The 21,751-nt window shown below is 32.7% G+C and overlaps 2 protein-coding genes across 3 annotated transcripts in view; both read right to left on the bottom strand.

Moving 5' to 3' along the window:
- The window catches only part of KCNQ (KCNQ potassium channel), a 130,269-nt gene that overhangs the window by 20,042 nt on the left and 88,476 nt on the right, over positions 1-21,751 (bottom strand). The window contains exons 1-8 of one of the 2 annotated variants that reach the window (XM_065514384.1): positions 8,940-9,071; positions 8,592-8,780; positions 5,183-5,317; positions 4,945-5,027; positions 4,696-4,871; positions 4,503-4,628; positions 1,630-1,740; positions 1,373-1,560 (exon numbers count right to left, since the gene is read on the bottom strand). In XM_065514384.1, coding sequence (XP_065370456.1) covers positions 1,373-1,560; positions 1,630-1,740; positions 4,503-4,628; positions 4,696-4,871; positions 4,945-5,027; positions 5,183-5,317; positions 8,592-8,780; positions 8,940-8,992 — 1,061 coding nt within the window. In that variant the 5' untranslated portion in view covers positions 8,993-9,071. Of the gene's footprint in view, positions 1-1,372; positions 1,561-1,629; positions 1,741-4,502; positions 4,629-4,695; positions 4,872-4,944; positions 5,028-5,182; positions 5,318-8,591; positions 8,781-8,939; positions 9,072-21,751 lie in introns of those variants that run through there. The other variant, XM_065514385.1, reaches the window with a different exon arrangement.
- On the bottom strand, positions 17,959-21,288 carry mlt (tubulin folding cofactor E like protein mlt). Its single transcript, XM_065510865.1, has one exon. The coding sequence runs from the start codon at positions 19,896-19,898 to the stop codon at positions 18,357-18,359; it is 1,542 nt and encodes a 513-aa protein (XP_065366937.1). The 5' UTR covers positions 19,899-21,288; the 3' UTR covers positions 17,959-18,356.

The raw sequence follows: 21,751 nt of genomic DNA, 5'->3' as shown, positions 1-21,751 counted from the left end.
GTGTTTTGGTTTTTATGTTTGTTATAATTTCTTTATGGTGCAAGTGTTGTTTACAAAATTTTCAAAATCCTTTTCCGGTGCAAAATATTCAGTGTAAAATATTGGTGTATTTTTTTTTTTAAAAAGGGTGTAATAAAAATTACAACATAACCATCAAGCCGGAAGGATAGAGAGAGAGAGAGGGAAGTAGTAGTAGTAGTGTTCAATAAATACGTTTTTTTTTTGTTTTGTTTAGCAATTAAATAATATAAAATTTGATAACATTGTTAAAACCCACTCCATAATAATATTTATTTCAAATTTTTTAAATTTATACGTTAAAATAACTTTTTGTTGTTGTTGTTTTTGTTAGTGGATTTTCAATGAAAACTGTCGAAAGCTAGCAAGTATTTAAATATAAATGAGAAATAACAGAGTTTCAAAAAAGAGGTGAATGCGAGTAAAAGACTGACAAATACGGTGGTGTTCAATATACTGTAATTGGTATTTTGATTTTGGAAAAAAATGCGTTTGTTTTTATGGAGGTTTTTGTTTTAATGTAGTTTACCTAGTTTCAATTAAATTTTTAAACAGTCTATCCCAATACTCAGAACTGAAAATACGGAAAAACCAAAAGGGTAAAAATTATTTTTTTGGTTCACATTAAAAACAAACAATTTCAAAAATGATTGATTGATTGATTGATATGCATCATGCATTTTGTTTGATGATACACTGTAATAAAATACTTTGAGAGAGTAATGGGAGAAACGAACTTGGTGGTTGGTTGTCTGAAAAAATGAGTTGTCCCTTTAGATTTGTTGGAATAATAACTTGGAAAGTGATTTTGTGATCAGGAAGAAAGTTTGGAGAAATAAATTTGAAAAGAGATTAGGTTAAATCGAAGAGACATTATTGCAATTAATTCTCTTATCCTAATTTTATATTAAAATTAAAAAATGATGGAGATTTTGAAGTAAAGATGCCAAAAATGCAATATCTGCAAGGACATTCGAATAAAATTTTCAAGTTTTAGCATATTTTGGAAGCTGATCGATCTTTAGTCGTAAACGTTTACATGATACTTTTTATGTAGGCTCTGAAGGTTTGAAATAAATTATTCGCATTGTAAATCATTTTTCCACAGTTATTTTCCAAACAACACCATTTTTGGGAAAACATTTCCTTTAAATCTTTCATTAATGTCCGAACTCTGATGTTAAACGTACCTCAGGCAAACAAAAATCATAGATTTTAATTAATATGCAACATTCAAATGACGTTTTAACAATGATTAAACATTGAACATACAAAACATAATTTAGTATTTTCTCATATACATATTGACATTAAGTAAAGTGATGATCTTTGGTAACCAGATTTGTGTACTTACGAGGCAGGCGGACTGGGTAAAGCTACTTGATGTATTTTCCAGGTTGCCACTGATCTTGAATGTTCATCGGCCGCATAGCATCGCCATAAGGCCTGTATAAGCGAGGCAGCGGGTTGACGTCGCCGTATCATATGTTTTTGACGCTGTTGCTGTTGGACCTTTAAGGCAAAACCGCTACCCAAAATGCCCTTCAAAAAGAGATAAATATTTGTTTTTTGTTTAATATAGAAAATGTATAATGGATTATTACAACTTACCGCTGGCAAAGCGAAAAACGAAATGCCTAATAATGCACAAAACGAGGCTATCAATTTACCCTGCCACGTCTCAGGAACCATATCGCCATAGCCAACTGTGCAGAGGGTTATCTGAAGAAATTAACAAACAGTTTTATTATTTTTATCAAGTATTAAAAAGTATTTTAAAATATGCCTGTATTTAGCCTGAAATAATTATTCATTTATATAGTGCACGAACAAATCTAAGCATACAAAATAAATATTTAAAAAAACGAAGTAGTTTAGAGTTACATTTGACGTTTGAATATTGCTAGAGTTCGGGCTGTTTATTAGTCTCATTAACTTTAAATTAGAGGTAGATGCCTACCTCTAATTATAAAATATGAACTTCGTTGACAATCGTGTTGCTTGTAGGTAAATAACAGATTATATTTGTCTCCTTTTGGCTATCAATGCAGATCACTGCTTTAAATATGTGTTTCCATAGTATACTAGTGTCAATAAGTCCCGGACTTTTTGATTTTCCCCGGTCTTACATGCAAAGGGCAACACTGCTCCTGTCAAAATTTGAACAAGCTGTTTCATTTAGTTTGTGTTTGACAGCAGGCTACCTCGTGACTTGAGGAGAAATTGGAAAAAAGTGAATTTCGTCTGATTATTAATAAAGGCTAAGCTTGATAAATACTATGGGAACTCTGCACCATCATTTTCAATGGTAAAAAGTGGTTTTCTGAATTTTGTTGCGGCCTTACAAACACGAACGTTCTGGACGCCCAGCTGAGGTCTCTACACCCGAAACAATTGACAAAAATCTCCATATGGTGTAGTCCGATCAGCTCAGTGGTTTCAATTTTGAATGATCACTTGCATATGTACCAAAGGTTACACTCATGTACAGTTTCCATGGCAAAAATCCATGAATTAGGCTTTGAAATGCTCCCACTTTCGCCATATTCTCTGGATTTAGCACCAAGTGACTATTTCTTGTTTCAAAACCTGAAAAAAGGGCTCGGCGGAAAGAGATTTGACTCCAACAATGAAATAATCTCACTAACAAATACCTATTTTGATGACATCGACAAATATTGCTTTTTCAAAGGGATACAAAAATTAGAGAAACGTTGAACAATGTGCATAGAGCTCAAAGGAGACTATGTTGAAAAGTAAAATATTTTTTTTTTTAAAAAGTTAGTCCAGAGGATGGTTATAGAGTTATTAAAAGAAATCAAAATTTGAAACCTACTAAACTTGTCAATTATATATATTGTTTAATGCGATATCCGAAGTTTTTCGATAAAAAATTTTCCAGGAGAAGATCATATAATTTTTGAAATATAGAAACATACCTCAGTTCACCAATTTGGATGGAACTGTTGAAAATATCGATCAATCGTCCAAGGAAATATTGTGTTGGTATAATGACTTCACACGAAACTAAAAGCTAACCTTCAATGGTTAATCATTGAAAATGTAGAATTTTGTGCCAACAAAGCGTCAAATGCGGGAAGTTTTGCTTTACTTCGTTAATTTCAAAAAAGTGCACACCGATTTATGGTGAATTTGTTCCATCGGTTTAAATGTTTGATAGATGGTTTGTTCGGTTAAAAAGTTTTGATTTTGACACGGAAGACAATTATCGTCCAGGCCAGCCAAAAAAGTTTGAAGATCAAGAAAGGCATTACTGCATGAATATTGTCGTTAAACTCAACAAGAGCTCGCAAAATGATTGGGAGCTACACACCCAGCAATTTAAAAACGTTTGCAAGCAGCAGGATTCATCCAAAAGCAAGGAAATTGGATACCATACGAATTGAGAGACCTTAAAAGACGATATTGTATGTAAAAACATTTTTTGCATCCATTACGATAAACCGGAGCTTAAGAGATCGTATGTGAAGCCTGGCCAACCAGATGAATCGACTCCAAAGCCAAATATCTATGGCGCTAAGGTAATGATCTGTATTTGGCAGGACCAAAAAGGTCCTATCTATTATGAGCTGCTGAAAACACAGCAGCCGAAACCTATAATATTCCATTATGACAACGCTAGGTCAAATGTTGCAATACCTGTTAAAACTTTTTAGAATTAAGTGGTTGGGAAGTTTTGCCTCACCCTCTTCATAGTCTAAACCGTATTCGATTCGTTCTTGGCCTAAACGATGAGCAGTTCTTTTGGCGCAGAATCCATATGTTCCCAGAAAGGTGGAAAAGGGTCATAGCTAACAATGGCCAATACTTTAAATAAATTTATATTGTACACATGTTTCAAAATAAAAGCTAAAAATTTTAAAAAATTACGCATTTTAAGTATACACCCAGTATTTCTCGTATTTCCGAACAATCCGTTCCGAACAATTGGATTTCGGACAGTAAACGATATTCGTTAGGTTTGATTTCCGGTTGCAAACCCCACTAACAGTTGGTCAGTACTAATTCGCCAAAAAGTGAAAATTTGTTAGTATGAATGACAAAGTTGTCATTACAACAATTAGACAGAAGATAATTATTGGAAAGTCATTATTTCTTGAATACAAGTAATGTAGCGGACAATGATCAACCATTACTAAACATGTCTTAGGAAAGTTATTAAAGTTTAATTTTTCTCAATGGAATATTTTGATAAATTATTTTAAATTATCAATTATTTAGGTGTAACATGTCAAATTAAGACATGATTGTATATTTAACTGTGACATATGTTATTTGCTAATGATAAGAACTTTATAAAGATAATAATGTCATTATGACTGATACAATTTAGATGGTTAAACAAATTATTTATAATTGTCAACATAATTAAATAATATATTATAACACTAATAAATTTAAAAAAAATAATTTGTTAGAAAAACTGATAACAAAGATAATATGATTTATTTAATTAAACTTACCACACCCCACCACAGGGCTTGAGCAAAATTACTAAATTTTTCATTAACATCTTTCTCCATTAAGTACACCAGGAATGATGCAAATATAAGGCCTAGGAATCCAATATACATAGTGGTTATCAGTTCCTAAATAAATTAAGAAATTCATAAAATTAAAACTCAGTTTTTTTTATTTAAAAGAAATTTTACTCACTTGTCTGTGTGCGTATACTACACTGCCCAGTAGCTTCCAAGTGCCACCACGTCGATCCATACGTACCATACGTAAGATTTGGAAAAAACGTAAACCCCTTAAAGCACTTGTGGCAAATACTTGGCCAGATGTACCCATGCCTAATACAACTACGGAAGCAACTATAGTAATAATATCTGTAAATGGTAGATAATGAAAACAGTAGTTTTAGTTAAATTTACTTTTAAATAATAATAATTCTTAGTTTACCTATAATACAAAATGGCCGTTTTATAAACTTAAAACGACCAACACATCCTTGGTATCGTGACCGACAACCGGATGACCACAGCCTGTGAAAAGTGAATTTGAAGTGAAGACTCAATATTAAAGAAACAGTTTGCATTTTTATTATCTTTAATCTAGTACGAAACTGTCGTAGGCGTACAACGCTTACGCCAGTCACGATAAGGGTGAATTTAGTGTTCATTTGTTTTGTTTAACTCACCGCATGAAAAACTCCATTGTGAACCAAATAACAACTAATATTTCCATTCTAAATAATATATACAATGCGTCCTTCTCATACGTGTCTATCGTTGAGAATACACTTAAAACAAGGCAGGTAAAGACCATTAGGAATCTGTGAAAATAATGAAAATTATTGTTAAGTATGTTTTATAGCAATATTTTATCAAGTTCATAATAAGAGTTAAAATATAGAGTTGTAATATCATATTTACAAAATCCAGCAGTAAGATTTATGCATGAAATCTTGAAGCAATTCTGTATTAAATTTTATCAATAGCTATATAAATGTGCGGTATTTTTCGAATATGGGCCTGGATACTATGACCTATGATATCAGAGCAAAAGTGGTTTAACCCCACCCCCACCCCCAATATACCCAGTGGTATATTCAACATACACCACTTTTGCTACATTACTTTGTTATATTATGCTCTGTGCAAAAACGATTTTTTTCAGTTCCATCTGTTTTTGAATATCAAAAGGTAATGTAAGTAACACCATAACAGCAACCAAAAAAATTGTGGGTTACACCACTTTTTCGCTGATGGTCTCTGAAAGAATCCTCAAATCATAAGGATGTAAATATAGGAATAATATGTTAAACATTGAATGTCGGTTCAAAAGTTATACAAATTATTGTTCTAACTTTATAAATAACATTTTATTATATTTCCCCATCTCATTTTTTTTATATTTAAAAACAAATCTTCTTGTAATTGTTGAAGATTTACCACACCCTTTAAAAGTGCAGGTTTTCTTATCTGAAGGTTGGGTTATAGATAATATTGTCTATAGAGTTTCGGAACAAACAATCAGTAACTACGTCCTATATTTCATAATATTGTATTTTTTTCTAGATAAAGATAAAATGTAATAACCTGTATTATTGAAAAGTGTTTTCAAGTGCTTTTAAAACCAATTTAATGCTCAAAAGTCTTATAGAGACTTTTAAAGAAAGAATTTGTATTTGAAAAGAATTAATTTTATAAACAACTTCATTAGAACTATTCTCAATATTACACATTATAACATTACAAAATGTAAATTCAAAATTACGACCAAAATTAAATACCAAAATAAGATGAAAATTCATTTCAATATTTTTATTTCCAGAAATTCTCATTTTTATGGTTGTTGCAGCAAAATGTTACTAGCTAGAAATATGTTGCAGCTACATTTTTGTAGTATATTTTTTTTTAGCAACATGTTGCTAGGACACATATTTCAGAAATATGTTGTCATCATATATATTTCAGCTATAGGTATATACATATGTATTTCAGTTAGGGTATATGTATGTTGCAGCAACATTTTACTAGGACATATGTTGCAGCAGTAGGAAATATATCTCAGCAACATGTTGCTAAGAAATATCCTTCATCAACATGATATGTTGATGAATGTTACCAGGAAATATGTTGCAGAATCATGTTTATAGTAAAAAATGTTGCAGCAACATGTTCATAGTAAAAAATGTTGCAGCAACATGTTCATAGTAAAAAATGTTGCAGCAACATGTTCATAGTAAAAAATGTTGCAGCAACATGTTCATAGTAAAAAATGTTGCAGCAACATGTTCATAGTAAAAAATGTTACAGCAACGTGTTTATAGTAAAAAATGTTGCAGCAGCATGTTTATAGTAAAAAATGTTGCAGCAACATGTTTATAGTAAAAAATGTTGCAGCAACATGTTTATAGTAAAAAATGTTGCAGCAACATGTTTATAGTAAAAAATGTTGCAGCAACATGTTTATAGTAAAAAATGTTGCAGCAACATGATTATAGTAAAAAATGTTGCAGCAACATGTTTATAGTAAAAAATGTTGCAGCAACATGTTTATAGTAAAAAATGTTGCAGCAACATGTTTATAGTAAAAAATGTTGCAGCAACATGTTTATAGTAAAAAATGTTGCAGCAACATGTTTATAGTAAAAAATGTTGCAGCAACATGTTTATAGTAAAAAATGTTGCAGCAACATGTTTATAGTAAAAAATGTTGCAGCAACATGTTTATAGTGAAAAATGTTGCAGCAACATGTTTATAGTGAAAAATTTTGCAGCAACATGTTTATAGTGAAAAATGTTGCAGCAACATGTTTATGGTAAAGAGATTCACCAAATTGTTGATAGTAAATAAATTACAGCAACATGTTGATAGGAAATAAATTGCAGCATGTTGATAGGAAATATATTCCAGCAACATTCTTATACGTTTATATAGAAGAATGTTTCAGCAACATGTTTATAGGAAAAATTTAGCTGTTATATGTATATGGGAATAGTTTGAGCAACATGTTTTTAGAAAAATCGTTCAGCAATATTTTTATAAGAAAAATGTAACTGCAACATGTTTATGGGAATAATGTTTACAAGAATAATGTTGCAACTTGAGGTTTCTAGTAATAGTTATGCAGCATTTTTGTTTTTATCAATAATTTTTGGAAATAAATAAGAGAAGAGCTATATTTGGATGTGCCGAAACTTATATACCCTTCACCAAATTATACTTTAGAATAAAAATTAAAATTTTTTTTTGTAATTTTTTTTTTTTGTGAAAACAATTTTAGAGTAAAAAAATTTTAGGTAAAAATATTTACCCATTGCAGGTCCGAATTACTATGGCGTTATATGCGTCCTTGCAAAGGTCTTTGAAATATTTATCATAAGATATCCATGTTGTCTATAGTAATGACATAGTAATCGTGGTTGTTCCGGTTTTTTCCTTAAATCTCACCCATTTGTGGTTAGATTTTCTCGATTTTAAATAACAACCGAACCGGGTCTATAGTGGATTTTTTTGGGGCTATGGCAGATTGATTTCTATATACAGACGGACAGACGGAAATGGCTATATCGACACCATAATTTATAATGATCCATAGTATATATACTTTGTGGAGTCGCAAATGAAAAATGTAGAAATTATAAACTAAATGATAAACCCTTTATGGTGAAGAGTATAAAAATTACAATTGATTTAAATGCAAATTTATAAATATTTATCTCAAAACGAATAAATTACAACAAAACGTAACAGATTATATTGTTTGGCATTGTTTGCTTTTCCAAAATACATTTTAATTCAAATACTTTTTCCATATGAATGTACTTTTAGACCACTGTCATAAAATCTGGCACATATGTATGTATATTTACAATATTAATTAAACACTTAACAGTTTTCGAAACTAACACTTGTTTAACCATGACTTATTTAATAGCGAGCGAAATTTGTAATACATGCATTGAATACTAAAGCGATGTAAATATTATTAAACAAAAATAATAATAAACATTTATTTCATTGTTTATAAACAAAAAAAAAAAAAAAAATTCTAAAAAATTAATAAATATTTAATAAAAAAAAAATCATTGTATACTTACACCGCCACGTGATATAAAATTGCTGGCAGTCCTCGCGGCCTCTCCAGAAAATTATATACACGACTTTGAAGTCTTCTATACCGTACATCACGGCGATGATTGCCGCGATTATAATTTATAGGCTTCCCCAGTAGTGACATTCGCGGTTGAGCTAAACGATTAGGCGGATTTGAAATGAGCTTACATGTCCTGCAAAGAAATTTAAAGAATTATAACATTAGCAGGTTTTTCTTAATATTATTTATTTGTTTATAGCTGATATATTTAGATGATTCTTATTTAATTTAATGATCACTGTTAGTTTGTTTCTTTTTGTCGAGCATTTGTTGTTCTTGCATTTACACTTGCCTAAGTTTAAAGGTTTTTTCATAAAATATTATTGGATCATTATCGGGATCCATAGTTAAAGGATTTAACGATCGTTTTGTTTTTTTCTTTGCTAATTTCTGCAAGACATACAATTAATTATTTTGTTTTAATATTAATTGCCGCTGCAAAAGACTAGTCTAAACGTCTGACGCATTTGAATTTCAATTTAACACTCTTCGCTGTTTTAAAATCGAAAACCTTTTGATTAATATTGTCTGGTGTGTAGTAAATTTTTTCTTTGAACTGTGTTTCTTTCAAGTCTATATCTATTTAACACACCTCGCATATAAAATACGTTACTTTTATGACATTATTTCAAACCAAATAAACAAAATACACTATATAGCCAAAAAAGTATTGGAAACCAAACCCATTTAAATGAAATTTGTACAACGATCAGTGTGTGTTAAGTTAAAAACCATTGTCGTCAATATTTTGTTAAGTTGGATTTGTATATTCAGATGTTTAAGGGCAATTAATGGTAAAAGTGCTAATTGGTATTTTCCTTATAATTTGTTATTTTGATTAATTGTTGTCTTTTGAAATTCTGTTCTGTGTTTGCAAATAAACGCTGTTTACTTTATGATTTGCCGTTAATACTGATCGTGTTTTTAAATTCCATTATTTTGTGAAACTTTTTTCTTGTCTGTGTTTTAATTGGATATTGATAAGGATTGTGACGAAAACTATAAAAAATGTTTATTTTAAAATTCGCCTGCCTCAGCAATTGTAAGAAGAAGTAAATAATAATAACAATAAATAATCATTCATTATAAAAAATTGTCACGAATCTTTGAATACGTACGAGTGTTGTTGACATTGTCAACATAATTGAGAGTGTTTCAGCGGTAAATTAACGTGCATTCTTCGTAATCATTTTCATTATCAGTAAGACAAAATTAATACTACTACAAAATAATACTACTATAACTACTAATATTACTTACTAACTAAATAAATATGTATAAATAAATAAATGATGAAAGAGCGTATAAGTTCATATATTCGTGTACTAATAAGATCGGGTTCACTGATTACACCCAAGAAAAATGTTTAGTGGAAATTATTTGTTTCGATGGAGTGCGCCCGAAATAACTTGTAATCACATTTATAGCTACAAGCCTTATTTTGTGAACTAAATTCGTTCCAGGGTTCAAAAACGATGCTATGACATAAAAATGCAGATAGATGAAGTATCTTTTGAACCAATAAAGCGTCATATGCGGGAAGTTTTGCTTTACTTCTTTATTTTTTTTTTAAAAAATGCTGCTGAAGCACTTTTTTGTGCACACTTTTATAGCTACAAGCCTTATTTCGTGAACTAAATTCGTTCCAGGGTTCAAAAACGATGCTATGACATACAAATGCAGATAGATGAAGTATCTTTTGAACCAACAAAGCGTCATATGCGGGAAGTTTTGCTTTACTTCTTTATTTTTTTTAAAAAAAATGCTGCTGAAGCACACCGGTTGCTCACCAAAGCTTATGTTGAATGTGTTCCATCGGTTTCATCGTGTGAGATATGTTTTGTTGACACAGAATACAAAGATCGCCCAGACCAGCCAAAAAAGTTTCAAGACCAAGAATTGGAGGCATTACTCCATGAAGATTGTTGTCAACAAGAGCTAGCAAAATTGTTGGGTGCTACTTAAGCAGCAATTTCAAGACGTTTGCGAGCAGCAGTATTCTTTCAAAACAGGGAAATTGGGTACCATACGAATTGAAGCCGAGAGACGTTTGAAAGACGATTTTGCATGTCGTACATGCTGCGTAAATGCCCCGATAATCCGAATCGTAAGAGAACGTACGTAAAGCCAACCGAATCGACACCAAAGTCAAATATCCATAGCGCTATTATGATATAATTCTCGTCAGACCATCACAGATAACCAGTACCGAACGCACCTCATACATTTTTCAATTACTTAAAAGTCCTTAAGTTTGTATTTGTATATATGTTTGTAATTTCCACAGTTTTCAGTCAAATCAACTTTCTGAAGCCCCCTAATAATTTACAAACAAGATTGATACATCAATATTTTGGGAATAGTTCTTGTTCGGCTGCTGTATACTGGATCGGCCCACAAATGGCTGAGGTATAAGCAGAAATAACAAATACCCCGATTAGTTTACCTAGTTTTGACCTATAGGTACATATATCGATTACAAAGTCACGTACATAACTATGTACATTGTACAATATGGATGTCAAATGAAAGACATTTCAAAAACCAAACAAATTCGGACCGAAATTGGGAGAAAATTGAAATAATTTTTTTTTGAACCTGAATTGTTCTCTCACCAAAAATATTTTTTCCAAAATTTTTTTTTTGTTTTTAATCATTATCTTAATGTATAGTTTTGTGAATGGCATACACGATTTGACACATCGTTGGAGTCAAATCTCTTTCCGCTGAGCCATTTATTCAGGTTTAGAAACAAGAAATAGCCACTCGGGCCTTAATATAGAGAATAGAGTGGATGAAGCAACAATTCGTAGCCTAATTCATGAATTTTTGCCATGGAAACTGCACATATGTGAACCCTTACATTGTCCTGGTGAAAAATTTAACTTTTTTCTTGGCGAAATGCGGTCTTTGTTTTTTTGAAATTCTCATTAAATTGGCATAATATTCGCCACTGATTGTTTACCCTTTTGAAGGTAGTAAATATAGATTATACCGCCTGTATCCCAAAAAACGATCACCATGACTTCACTGTCTGACAAACCCACCTTGGTCTTCTTTGGCGCCGATTTACTCACTGTTTTGACTGCTTTTCGGTCTGGTAGATTCACGTTTCGTCCACGGTTACGAAACGGCCGAAAAACTCGTTCATATTGCGGTTGAATAACATCAAACACTCCAGCTACGTTGTCACACGATTGCGTTTGTGGTCTATTTTGAGCAAACGAGGCACCCATCTTGCGGCAAGCTTTCTCATCCACAATCTCTCGCACTTTCAATCTCCGATCGGCCAATACCATATGGTGATTTTTTCAATTGTTTCGGGTGTAGAGACCTCAACTGGACACCCAGAACGTTCTGCATCTTCCGTGCTTGAACGGATACAACGAATTTCAGTAAACCACTTGTTTACCAATGAAATTGATGATGCAGAGTTTCCATAGTATTTATGAAGCTTAGTCTTTATTTGAGCGAAGGTCCGTACGACATTTAAAAACAAGAGAGGCACAATAGTTGTTGCTAATGCCCAAAATTTACCGGTAAAAAGTTTTGGATACAAATATAGGATTAACTTTTTTCGGGCATATTTTGTTCCCGAAAACATTTAAAGCTAGGTGATTTGCTAGTAATGGAAAATTGTAAATTAACTATGTGGAGTAATTATATTATTATACTCTTACTTGTTTAAGTTTCTAAATATTTATTCTGATGTTGGCATATTTTATTTTAAAAATACTATTAAATACTAATATTTTATTGATCATAATTAACACATGAATCTCATTAACAGTGTAGTATTTCTGCTCTAATGAAAATTCTTTGTTTATCCCCTGATTATGAACTAATTCTGGTGACACTCCCAAAAAAACTGTTGAATAATATTGACAAAAAATACTGAATGCAATGTAAATATAGATTCGTCATAATATTTAGCACAAATTAACATACATATTTTAATATTTGATATTTATTTTGTTTGAAAAACAAAATCTACTAAAATTTAAATTTATTTAGCAGATAAATGAAGGGAAAAATTTAAAGTATAAGTTTAGGAACAGAATTACAGAGTATGAGTAATATTCTGACAAAACTCGCAATTCATTGCATTATATCGGGTCGATGATGTGATAACGTACCAGCAATTCGGACAGTAGTCTAGTTTAGCATGTAACTCAATGGACTAATTCGTTATTATTATACATACCATCAAAAAAGATTGAGTTTGTCACCATATCGAAATATTGGTCGTAGAACCAAAATGTATATATACACAGAGAAAACAGATTCGTGATAGCAACCGAATTTGTTGCCAATCGAATGATTCGGTTGCATACATTTTTCAGTTCTATCAACAGAAAGTCAGTTGATAAAGAATAATTTCTGTTGAAGCAACCAAGCAAAGGGTAACAAACCTTTCCAAAATTCTGTAGCCACAACTGTAAACTTCGATCACTAAGGTAGAATCATTCGATTGGCAACAAATTCGGATGCTATCACGAATCTGTTTTCTCTGTGTATATTCTGGGTTCTCATAAGATTCTAACACGATATAGCTATGTCCGCTTGTCTGTCTGTTGAAATTTTCCACAAATACTCTCTATTGATAAGGTTTGTTTGGTATTGAAAATGAGCAATATCGGTTCATGATTTCACCTAGCTCCCATACAAATTTCCCCCCGGAATACTATTTGATATGTCATAAATATGTTGATTATACGGCAATCATGATAAAATTTTGCCCAATCTATGTACTGAAATTATGATGTAAAGTGTGGCGAAAATTGGGCAACATTTGTCCCCAGACCCCATACAAAGTCCCCCTCAGAAAATATCTTGAACATTCGTAATTGTCTTACAATAACACTGTCCAACAGCATTTTAGGAACATGATAGCGACCCTATAATTCTGACAGGGCATGTTGAGTAGATATTTTTTGTAGAATAAACTTATAGTTCAGCTGGTCTGATTTATTTTTACAGTGGGTCAAAGGTTTTCTCAAAAAAGGGTCAAATTAACTCCTAAAGAGAGGAGATAGAGGGTTAAGATCTTCTACCAAAAATTATTCCCATAAAATTCCACAATATAACTCTGACAATAAGAATTCTCTCAGACATTAACTTACAACATTTCTTTCAGTTAGTATAAATGCACTGTAAAAAAAATCAGAACAGCTGGACAATAAGTTTATTCTACAAAAATCGCTATTCTGTTCCAAATCAAAAGTCTGAATTTGTTGGACAGTGTAATTAATATTGTAATGAAATTGAAAGTACATCCAGCTAAGGACAGCATATTTTGCTTTCATTTAGAGTTTTCTGTAACTCTTCGGATGCCTAGAAAGTCAGCTTCATAAAATATGAATATTTAAAGATGTACAATACCTCAATCTTTACTTAATTTCACAAAAATTTAAATAGCGAATAAAATCGTGAGTTTTTCGGAATTAAAACAAATAAAAATGGAAATATCAAAATGAGTTTAAAGAGTATCAGCCCAATCTATATATATTAAAAAGAAATGGTCCATGTATGTAATGTCATCTTTTTTTATTCGATTCGAAATTTTCAGAAGATGGTTTGTAAAGAAAAAAAATTCCGGGTAAAACTCGGAAATTAATTTTTTTGTGAGTCCAGTCAACTGTAATAAAAAAGCTCCCTAAAGTATGCAGTACAAATTTAGATATTTTATTTGCAAATAAATAAGAACAGGCTGGTGTTTGTGGGTTGAAGAACTAACATTAGTAAATGCTACCGGGCGAAGCCGGGGCGATCAACTAGTTACGAATAAAAATTCCCCGGGAGTTTTTCCCCTTTTCTCATTTTTCCTATACAAATTCAATGGGAAAAAACTCCCGGGGAACAAACTCCCGCGGAATTTTTTTTCATAATTGGGCTGTATATGATAAAAATTGGAAGACCCAAGGTCAATTTGTTTGTGATGTCTTACGGAATTCATGATATATTAATGACATAGACTTGCCTTGATAGGTTAGAACACTATTAAGGGGTTTATCGATTTTAAGATAAGCATTTTCTAAGGGATCATGTTGGGGAGGTTAAGCTACCAGTTCGTTATAACGCAAAGGCCTCATTCATATGTTCCTACATGTCCATGTAGTGGCCTATGTAAACTCTTTCGGCATCCCGATGTACGTCGACAGTGATAATATATGGGCATTAAGTAATATGTATATAGATTTTGTGGGACTAACAATTTTGTGGTGCATAAAATGGCTGTGTTGGTTTAAGGCAACAAACATTTTTAGTTTTGTGCTAAAAATTTGTTCAGTTATCTTAAACAAATGTCTGATATTATGAACAAAATTTCTATTGCTACAATTAAATCCTCAAGTTGGCAATATACAGCTAAAAATTTAATTCAAAGACCTTCATAAAATAGTTTTAAAGTTTGCTAAAAATGTTCGGTTAATTTTGAAATCGGCAATAAACAGCAAAGAATTTAATTCAATTTTATAATTCTTTATTTTTTATTTTTGGTTATTTTGTCTAATTTTCAAACAATTAACAACTTATTTAATATAATTTATACAAATATAGAGATATATAATATAAAAATAAAATTTATAACTAAAATAAAGAAATAAAAAAAAACTAGCATTTGTTTTTATACAATAAATGGAGCAGAATTTTAGCTATACAGAACAGCAGGAATTAGTTTTTAAGTTTGAAAGCCAAAATATGTAAAATGTTGTCGTTTACCTAGATTTATTATCCATTTTTATTTTTCCTTTAAAACGTGACGTTTGTGGTATCTGAAATATTAATGAATTGTCATTGATAAACAAATTGAGTTTTTTTTTTATTGTAATTGAAAGTAAAAGGAGCTTTTTATTTGTGTGTTGTGCCTCAACAAAAAAGCTTTTTTTGCTTTTGCTGTTTACAATTTGAATTGGCCGATTTGTTGAAAGCTTTTTTGTTTTCATTTTTATTATTATAAATAACGGCACATGAGGGCGGTTGAAAAGAACTTAAATTTGAATTTATGTTTTAACATACATTTTAACAAATTACTCTTTTTTGAGGGAGTAGATTTTGTTGGAGGGTTTTAAAATATATATTGTTTTGCTTAAGCTGCCCACACACGGGTGATTTGTGAGTGTGAATTGTTCGTGTTCGACTTGTTCCGTGTGTGGCCAGCTTTAGACCTCAAAATCATGTTTGAGATACAAATTAATTTTTGAAGGTTTTTTAAAAAATTTAGTCCCTATTCTAACTACGAAACTGCAAATAATTTCCTAAACAGCTCTGAGCGGACTGTCTGCCTAAGTGCCATTAGACATTGAAGAGATAATTTCATTGAGTTTTAAGATTTCATTAAGACATCTCCAATAGTTCACTAGGTTTCGAATGAATTCCGAAATAAAATCTTTCTAAACCACTGTGGGCTTTACCAACAGCATCGGGCTGATCAAGTTGAGTATTGAATAAACAGCAAAGTTTTTATTGCTTCGAAAATATCGAATTTTGTATCAACGAATCGTCATATGCGGGAAGTTTTGATTTACTTCTTTAATTTGAAAAAAGTGCTGCTGAAGCACATCGATTGCTCATCAAAGCTTATGGCGAATTAGGGTTCTATAAGTCGATTGTTCGATTGTTCGAACAATCGACTTTTTCCTGAAAAAAGTCGAAAAGTCGAAATCGACTTTTTGGTCGGAAAAAAGTCGAACAATCGATTATGTTATCTAAAAAGTCGAATAGTCGATAAAAGTCGATAAAAGTAAAAAATTGAAAAAAGTCGATTAACTAAAAAGTCGAAAGTTCGAAAAGTCGACTTTTCATAAATTACCAAAAGTCGATTCGAAAAGCTGACTTTTTAAAAAACGGAAAAAGTGGAAAGGTCGAAAAGTCGACTTTTTGTTTCAGCTATAGAACCCTATGGCGACTGTGTTCCATCGGTTTGAACGTGCGAGAGATGGTTTGTGCAGTTCAAAAGTTGTGAATTTGACACGGAAGACAAAGATCGACAAGGCCATCAACAAGAGCTACTAGCAAAATCATTGTGAGCTACTCAAGCTACTCAAGCTACTCAATTTGTAAACATTTACGAGCAGCAGGATTCATTTAAAAGCAGGGAAATTGGGTACCATAAGTATTGATGCCTAGAGACCTTGAAACACTACTTTGCACGGCCGAAATGATGCTTGAACGCTATAAAAGAAAATCATTTTTGCACCGAATCATTACTTGCGATGAAAAATTAATCCATTACGGTAATCCGAAGCTTAAGAGATCGTATGAGAAGCCCGGCCAACCACAAGAATCGACTCTAAAGCCAAATATCCATGGAAATAAGGTAATTATCTGAATTTGGCTGGAGCAAAAGAGTCTATAATGAGCTAACGAAATTGGACTAGACCATCACAGGGAACTTGTACTGAACACAACTGATTCGTTGGAAGTGAGCAACTGATTCATATGCGGCCATACATGAAACCGTAATATTCCATCATGACAACGCTCGGCCTGTTAAAAAGTATTTAAAATGAAGTGGTTGGAAAATGTTACCTCAGCCGCTTTATAGTCCAGACGTGCCCCGTCCGACTACTATTTGTTTCGATCGATGCAGAACGCTCTCTCTGGGCTACGCTTCACTTTGGAAGATAATATCCGCTATTGGCTTCATTCGTTCTCGAAATCCTTAAGTGACCAGAAAAATGGGAAAAGGTCATAACTTACAATGGGCCAATACTTTGAATGAATTTATATTGTACAAATGTTTCAAAATAAAAGCTAAACATTTGAAAAAATCCCGCATTTTTATGTCGTACACCCAATATTATAAGACAACCAACTTTATAGTATAATTTCAGTGTACTTAGAACTAATTTGTGCAAAATGTTATCAGGATTGCCGCATAATCAACATATTTCATTCCACAGTATTCCAGGAGAACATTTGTGTGGGACTAGGTGAAATCATGGACCGATATTGCGCATTTTCAATACCAAATAAACCTTATCAACAGAGAGTATTTGTAATTTCAGCCAGCCAGCTCCCTTGGTTTGGGCCCTATCGGGATTTCAGCAGCCAGGGAAACGAAGGGGCATAGCTAGATCGTCATACAACCTTATGATTACCCAGAATATATATTCTTTTGTGGGTCTGCAATGAATATTTCATTGTGTTACTAACGGAATGACAAAATCAATATACCCCTCATCTTTTTTTAATGGGGGTATAATACACAACTAATTTAAGTTTAAACCTCCTACAAACACTGTTCAGATCATCATCAGTCACCCTTGAATATCTGCTTAAAGCTTAAACTACAATACAATGGGGGAAACTTGTCTCAATATCATTACGTTTTATTTGTTAATTAAGTTTTGTTGTTATTTATTTTATTTTATATTGCTATTGTTATTATTTTAACCTTTTACTTATTTACATTTCATTATTATTTATTTAAAAGTTTAGTTACATTATTTACACATGTTATTATTATTACTATTATTATTAAATATATATAAATGAAATTAAAATTTAATATCAAATTCAAAATTAAAACCTAAAGTTTTATATAAAGAAAATGAACATACAGTACGAGCACAATACAATACAGTAGAATATATTAGAATACATAAGAATTATGATAAGAATATTTTTAATTAAGAATAATTATAGCAATTTTGTGTAAGATTAAAGTACATATTAATCGTGTGCACATCATAAGAAAGTTAACTTTTCACTTCTTGACATCGACAATGATTTCATCATTGGCTTGTATGTTGTAACTGTATAATAATTTATTGGGGAAGCGCATTTCCTCGGGTCCAAACTCCTTGTAGTCCTGATCCAGATAGTATAAACGCATCTTATTGGCAGGCAGACCTATAATTTTTTCCAATTTCACCTTAAGATCGGCTACAGTGCGATAAATGTCGACCAGGCGAGACTCGGTTTTGTCTTGATAGGTTAGTAGGATTTTAACGCGTTTATCGGGTTTAAGACTTATGTTGACCAGGGGATCGAGTTGGCCGTGTTTAGCTACCAGTTCGTCGTAACGCAAAGGCCTCTCGTGTTCCGGCTTGTCCATGTAGTGGCGTATGAAAGCTCTTTCGGCATCTTCACGTTCGTCGGCAGTGATAATACCGCCACCATTTAGTATGGCAACGTTAGGCAAGCGGGCTATAAGCAATTGACGGCGTTCATGTTCGGTACACTCCAGACGTTCCCAAAGTGGCCAATTTTTTACACGTAAATTTTTCAGTTTGGGAAACGTGGCCAGGCGATCTATGTCGTCCCAGGTGTTGATGGAGGCATAGCTGAGATTGAGGAATAGCAAGTTGGGAAAGTGACGCTGGGGAGAATCCTCTGTTAAGGTGGCAGAGTCCTCGGCTGGTTCGTTGTTATCGTTTTGTGTGTTGTTTAAGGGATTGGGGGGGCTTGTAGTGTTGGTGTCCTTAAATTCTATAGCTCTTATGGGGCAATCAGCTAGCACCAGGTTCTCCATGTGTGGGAATATTCTGCCCAAACGACATATTTCCGGCCACTTTTCTACGGGATTACCGGTGAAATGCAATGTTTTCAAGGCTTTGTGTGGTGAAATCTTTTTGCATTTTTTCATTGTGGGCGAGCAGCAGCAAGAGTTTAACGTATCACAGGCTTTTCCATCATCATTTTTATCGTGCTGGCAACAACAGGCGGCGGGCAAGTCATGAGTATCTAAAAGCACCTCGTCGTAATCATTTAGACTTAAATGTAGCTCCTCCAAAACGGGCAGATTCTCCAGCAAAACATCAATACTGTCCCAGTTGAGATAAGTGCCATTCAAGACAATGCCCTTTAGATTGGTTATGGGCGGTATATAGAGCTTGGCCAGGGGTCGGGACAAGGTGTTCTTGCTTAAATTCAGAAACTCAATGCGTGGCATATGCTCCACGATGTGAAAGACTTCTTGCCAATCCTGCAATTTATTTTGAGCCAAATCCAGTTCACGCACACGTTTGCATTTGTCTTTAATGCTGTCAAAGTCGCCAGCACTATCAATGTCACAGTCATTTAGCACCAACAGCTCGGGTACACAGAGCAGAGGCGGCAGCCTTGGTATGAAAATGGAAATTAAACGTTCACCCGACGTTGACGACGACGATGAAGAGGGTGATGTTGATAAAGACGTGGTTGAGTCTTTGTCTTTGCCACTTAAGGTAATTTCTTTATTGGCTTCCGCATCGTAATCGCAATCGGAAAAATATTTACGTTCGATAGCTTCTAATAAAGACGGCATATTGCTGGAAATCCTTGCCTTGCTGAGTCTTTGTTTGATTTGGAGTTTCGTCTAAAGGGGCCGGGGGTGAGTGAGTGAGTGAGTGACTGAGTGTTTGGTATTTGTTATTATTTTCCGTTTAATTAATTTTATAACAAGATGATTTCCTTGTTATTAAATATTTTTCTTTTTTGTTGCTAATTCAAGTTGTCGTCTTGTTTTTTTTAACATTTACATTGAAACACAATAATAATGTCTTTGTTGAACGGTTGGTTGATTAATTCGCTAAAACATGCTCTGGAAAATCGATAATTGGTTTCAATTACATTCTCTGCTTTGTTGTTTTGCTAGCAAGCTTCGTGTGTTTTGCTTCTAGGCTTTTGTTGGCAAAAGTTTTTCACAAGATTTGTTGTTGTTGTTCTTCTTCTACTTTTTGCGTTTGTTTACGTTTACGTTTATGTTTTGCTTTTGCCTTTGTTTTGTTACTGGGTTTATTGAGTTTTTTGTTGTTGCATAAAAACCAGTGGCATGCGTTGCTTGAAATGCGTTACAAGAGCGTAGTGTGAGGGGTGCTCTAGGCAGAGCAATGTGGCAATATCTGCTGGAACTCTATAAGGGGTCCCTTTTAAAAAGTGATGATAATTCTACGGCTGCTGCAGATGATGATGTGAATGATGCAGAATTTAGCTGCAACTGTGCTGGTGATGACAAATTTAAAATTTCCGTTCAGTGGTGTCTTCAACCCACATTCACTTGTCACTGCAGTGGTTCTCCCATAAACTCGCGAAGATGTTTTTAAGAATTACGTTGTTCTTACTTTAGTTCAGCTGTCTTCTTTCCTCCAACCTTCCTGCTTGGCTACTGATTTTTCTTAGTTTCCTCCGTCTTACTTTCTTGCTTGTTCGCTTGCTTTCGAATGCACTCCGAATGATGTAATTTCAATGAAATTTTTTCCAATTTCAATTGCACTTTTATTGTTTTGTTATGAGATTTTCAAATTATTTTCAATTAAAATCTTTTGCATCGATATATTTATTATTAAGTTTTTTTTTGTTTCTTGTTTGTTTTTTGTAATTTTTCATTTAATTGCGCACTAAATGTTCAAAGTTTTTCAAATTGTTATTAAAATGAAACGAAAAAACCAATTTTTTTTTGGTTCAAACAAAGAAAACAATACAAATGAAAAAACAAAAATTTGTTTAGCTTTTGAATGTTTTTTTTCTTTTTTTTTTGTCTAAATATTTTACTATACTACGTCCGTACGTTGGAAATGAAACGTTTGCTACGTGTATTTCGTTGTTAGTTTGATTTGATAGTGGTCGGTCTGGTCTGGTTATTTGCCAGTGTCAGTGAGTTTAGCTCTACGTTACACTGCTCTATTCTGCTGTGCAGTACTATGCTCTGCTCTATTGGTGAGATATTGGTGCTGTTTATTTGCTCGGAAACATTGTAAATGCGCACTTCCATACGGGTATAGAGTATAGAATTGAGCACAATTCAACCAATCTAAAAAGTATTATTGAGAACACATGGCAAAAACTTGTGTATTTTTTCTGCTTTTTGTTTTTGGCGTTTTGTGTAGGTCGTGTCGTACATGGGTGAGTACAGGGTCGTTGGACAGGTAATAAACGGTTGAACATGATGTAGAGGGCCTTATTATTTATTTTCTTTTATATGTATCAAAACGATGTTAGGAAAATAGAATATTGTTGGTATACAAGCAATGTAAATTTTCCAATCCTCCACATATGGATTGAGAATCTAAAGAACAAATTTTCACCTTGCTGTTTTTCAATGATATACAAAATATTATGGGTCAAAAATGTTTAACAAGGCAGCGGACCTTTCCTCTTCCAAATAGTGGTCGGCACATA

This window comes from Calliphora vicina, chromosome 5, assembly GCF_958450345.1.
Source record: "Calliphora vicina chromosome 5, idCalVici1.1, whole genome shotgun sequence".
Classification (NCBI taxonomy): domain Eukaryota; kingdom Metazoa; phylum Arthropoda; class Insecta; order Diptera; family Calliphoridae; genus Calliphora; species Calliphora vicina.
Note: the sequence above shows the minus strand (reverse complement) of the source record. Positions and strands in the feature narration are given on the sequence as shown.